Raw genomic sequence first — 4,070 nt, 5'->3', positions numbered from 1 at the left:
AAATGTTTGACTTTTATTAAGAGACAGCCAGCAAGCAGGGAGAAAGCTTCCTGATCAATCTTCAGTTGTTTTCTCTACGCCCTGCATCCAAAGTGTGTGTTGTTTTCAGCTATGTATGGGCTCTTTCTATCCAGTTATCATGAGCAACAAAGAGCACTGTCAGTAGCCTGTATTTTTTAGGGTGCCTCTGGGGCTGTTAAGGAGGTATCCAGTGCCCGGCGTTGAGATTTTCATTTAATAGCTCATGTTTTCAGGAAGTAGCACGGTCTATCCATAATTCCATTTTTTACATATTATATTTGCTTATTTAGCTTACAAACTAGTAGATTTCTATCAGGCTTCTTCATGTATCCTTAGTCTTGCCTATCCCAGCTATACCCTCGCCTCTCCCCAATCTTTTTATCCCCAATTAAACTTTAATCTTCAGGATCTCGAGGAGTTTCTTGTCTAGTAGGAGTTTTAGCAGCACAGGAGAAGACAAGGGCTCATACTTCCTCTACAGTCTCTTTTTCAGCAGTGCGAGGCTTCCTTTTCTCTAGACTTGAGCTATGGCTCTGGTTTTCTCCTCTTTGCCAGCCTCCCCCTTCCATGGCTGACAGATCAGTTTGATTGTAAAGGACTAACTAAATGAGAGTGCTTTCAAGGGTTTGTCTTGTCATTTTTATTTCATCAGTTATCATTTTCCCAAGGAGATTGTTTTAGGGTCCAAAGTGGAGTTTACTGGACAATTGGAGGGTATTTCTGAGTACACTATGTAGCCACCTCTTATTTTTTCTCTCAATACCTGTGCCTCAAGACCCTTTCCTTTGCCAGATATCTGTGGAGCCCCTTCTCTGGACTAGGCATGTTTGCAGGCACTGGGGACAGAGGGGCTGGCAAAGTCAAGCCCCTTTGCCGCACTGACTTCCCTTTGAAAGTTGAGGCAGGTGATGATATTTAATATGACGAATACTATGTAGATAAGTGAAGTAAGGGTCAGGGCTATGAATTGCTGATAGAGAACACACATACAGATGAGACAGTTTGGAAAGCCCTTTCTGAAAGTAGTATAAAGATGAGGTAGGCAGGTAAAGGGGAAAAGAAGATAGATAGAAGGGACAAAGGTTCTGAGGGGAGGCCAGAACTGCGTGATATGAATGGGGACAGGAGACCATGTGAAGAGGGCATGGATAAGCGGGGCCCTGTATTTTATGACCAAGAGCTTGCTTATTATTCAGAGCAGCAGAGGGGAAACTGCTGGAGAATCAGGGAGATCCAACTGCCATTCTAAAAGTGTTCTGAGGCTATTCCAGAAAATATGCTCCAAAAAGGCAAGAATGACAGCTAAGGGATTAGACGTGACAGAGGATGAGAGAAGGCAGGGATCAGGGTAGCCGAAGTTATTGAATTTGGAGATGCATTTTAAATAGCAGACACAATAGGTATCAGCTCAAGGCTCCTGGCCCAAACTTAGTGATCAACAACTAATTACATTCAGAATAGGCAGGCAGAATAATTTTACAGCGCTCATGGCAGTGTATCAGGAACAAAGACACTGATAATAGGAATTTGGAAAAATTCAAAGATAGGATGCTTACAAGTGGATACCGTGTGTTGATTTTGGACGTCTTTCTAATGAAACTATTATTTCACAACTGGAGAGTAGTCCTTGAGTATTATTTATTTATTTATTTAATGAAAGAGGCACCCCTTTCGTGTCTATAAGACTCTGAACTCAAATGATGTCCCCTGCAGTGTGGCCCTCAGAGCAGTGTTATTTCTCTGGGAGAAACTTAAACAAACAAGGAAATGTGATAAAAAAGAATTACTCTAAAAAGTGCTGATGGTGGCAGGCCCACAAAGGAGCACTGTATTGGATGAACGGACTGGCTGGAGAGAAGTTTCAGCTGGCGCAGACCAGCCCTGAGTGCTGAGTTTCTATGCCCTAAGCTCACACAGCCCTCCACTGTGGCAAGCTTGGCTAGCCCCCACCTCAGCCTTTCTCCTTCAGGCTGGGGGAACTGGCAGGGGCCTGTGGCGATGCTCCCTTGGTCACGCCCTCCTCCTCTGCCCCCCCCCAGTCCCACCCCGGCCACACCCCCACGCCATCCAGCCCCGCCCCCCGCCACGCCTTCCTCACTGAACTGCGCTGGCGCGGGAGCAACCTGAGTGACCTGTGGGTGGAGCTTCCGCCACCAGCTTGACCCTCTGCGCCTTGCCACGGTCAGCACTCCTCTGAGGACACGCACTTCCTGCTAGGCCTCCGTGAGCAGCTCCGCAGAGCAGATCCGAGCCCCTGAGCCCGAGTCCTTCCAAGCGATTCACCATTGTGGATGAAATGGTGTTGCTTCTGCACGCGCTTCTGGTGCGCCACCACGCCCTGTGCATGGAGAACAGCCGGCTCGTGACACAGCTGCGGTTGCTGGTGTGTGAGCGGGCCACTCTGCTGCGCCAGGTACGTCGGCGGAACTGTCCGGTGCCCTTCCCCTCAAGGTTTCACGGCGAGAGCGGCCGGCTCCCCGAGTTTGTTGTGCAGACGATGGCTTACATGCTTGTGAATGATGATATCTTCTGCAACGACGGCATGAAAGTGGCATTCCTGATCAGCCTCCTCTCCGGGGAAGCAGAGGATTGGGTAGTGCCATACATACTGATGGATAGCCCGATCCTCTGTGATTATCGGGCCTTTGTCGAGGAGATGAAGCAGTATTTTGGCTGGGATGACGACGAGGAGGATGATGATGATGATGAGGATGACGAGGAAGACGATGATTTCTAGGCCCTGAGCCCCCTGAGGCCTAGAGGGGGAGGGCCCTGCACGCTGCCTCCTCCCTGCCCTGACCCGCTACTCCTCCTGCCACCGCGCTCCCTTTGCATTGCCATCCTCTCCCCTGCCAGTCACTTCGCTCCTTCATCCCTTTTAGTACTTGTCTTTGTTCCAGTAACCTGCTGAAAGTGCTTGAGTTGGGCCTGGGCCTTTCTCTGAAGCTCACACTGTTCAGCTTCAACCAATCCAGGCACCCCTATCCTAATCTGAACTGTGTTTTGAGCTCCAGCCTTTGTCCAGGCCTGTGTTTGAACTGGTCCGACCACCTGCATTCCTGCCAGCTGGCTTCCACTGGATCGCCATCCTACATCTGCCCAGAAACGTGTGCCTGTCACCTCACCACCACCACCCACCGCATCTCATCTGCAGCCATCCACCTTTCAAGATAAGGACCAAGAAGAAGATGACGGAATTGGCTACACCTATTCAGACTCTGATTTGGACAGCTCACCAACCCCTGAAGGGGCCAGTCTTACAGCCTGGTTAGTTCTCCTACTCCCAGGTTCCTCCTCTGCCTGACCAGATTGCTGCAGGAGCCTGATGTGCCTGCCTGTCAGTTGTAATGTTGATGTTTCTTTTCTTGTGTGCATCAGTTTTGCACAGCTGTCACTTTTCTTTCAGAATTGCAGCAGTCCCACAGATGTGTACATATGGACAAGTAGTACTAAAATAAAAACAAGCGAACAGGCGTTCAGCCCAGATCCCCTCTAGTACCTGGAAAAAGCAATGGCATTCTTTTCAATAAATATCAAGCACTGCAAAACTAGAACAAAATTGTCTTTTCATGGTTAAGAGCTTTTATTTTCTTTTGCCGTTCTTATCTCCATTATTTCATTGAAATCAGGGAACTTGATTCAATTCTAGTATTCTCACGTTTATTTCTAGTCTCCAGAAGACAGATAGCCTAGGGTTTTAAGCACTTTGGTGAAGAAATATTTTCTGGGGCTTCCAAGGTGGCATATGAAGGGGTGGCTGAGTAGGGGGTATATTATGTCATATTAGGTCACTTTGAAGAGTGAAAAGGGATTATTAGTAATTCAACTGACAGTGCAGGCATCTTCTTGGGTATAGTAAAGGTTCCTAATACATCATGGAAGTTCTATCCATTGTCTGGACTGTGGCTATTGAGCTCAGACATCCATTAACTAACTTAGTAGATGATAAGGTGCTTAAGCTAATGTTAAATCTTCCATCTTGATTGATGGGACTCTAATCAGTACAGCCTACACTTAACCTTCCGCCCTCCTTTGGCTGCAGTCCTTAC

At 47.8% G+C, this 4,070-nt stretch overlaps 1 protein-coding gene across 1 annotated transcript; it reads left to right on the top strand.

Moving 5' to 3' along the window:
• Positions 1-844: 844 nt before the first annotated feature.
• On the top strand, positions 845-3,569 carry LOC121437465 (protein LDOC1-like). Its single transcript, XM_041637340.1, has 2 exons — positions 845-926; positions 2,253-3,569. Exons 1-2 carry the CDS (start codon positions 845-847, stop codon positions 2,756-2,758), a joined length of 588 nt encoding a protein of 195 aa, XP_041493274.1. The 3' UTR covers positions 2,759-3,569.
• The last annotated feature ends 501 nt before the right edge of the window (positions 3,570-4,070 follow it).

The sequence above is a fragment of the Microtus oregoni genome, unplaced genomic scaffold (assembly GCF_018167655.1).
Source record: "Microtus oregoni isolate MIOR12 unplaced genomic scaffold, Mior012 000052F_ref0000163, whole genome shotgun sequence".
Lineage (NCBI taxonomy): Eukaryota > Metazoa > Chordata > Mammalia > Rodentia > Cricetidae > Microtus > Microtus oregoni.
Note: the sequence above shows the minus strand (reverse complement) of the source record. Positions and strands in the feature narration are given on the sequence as shown.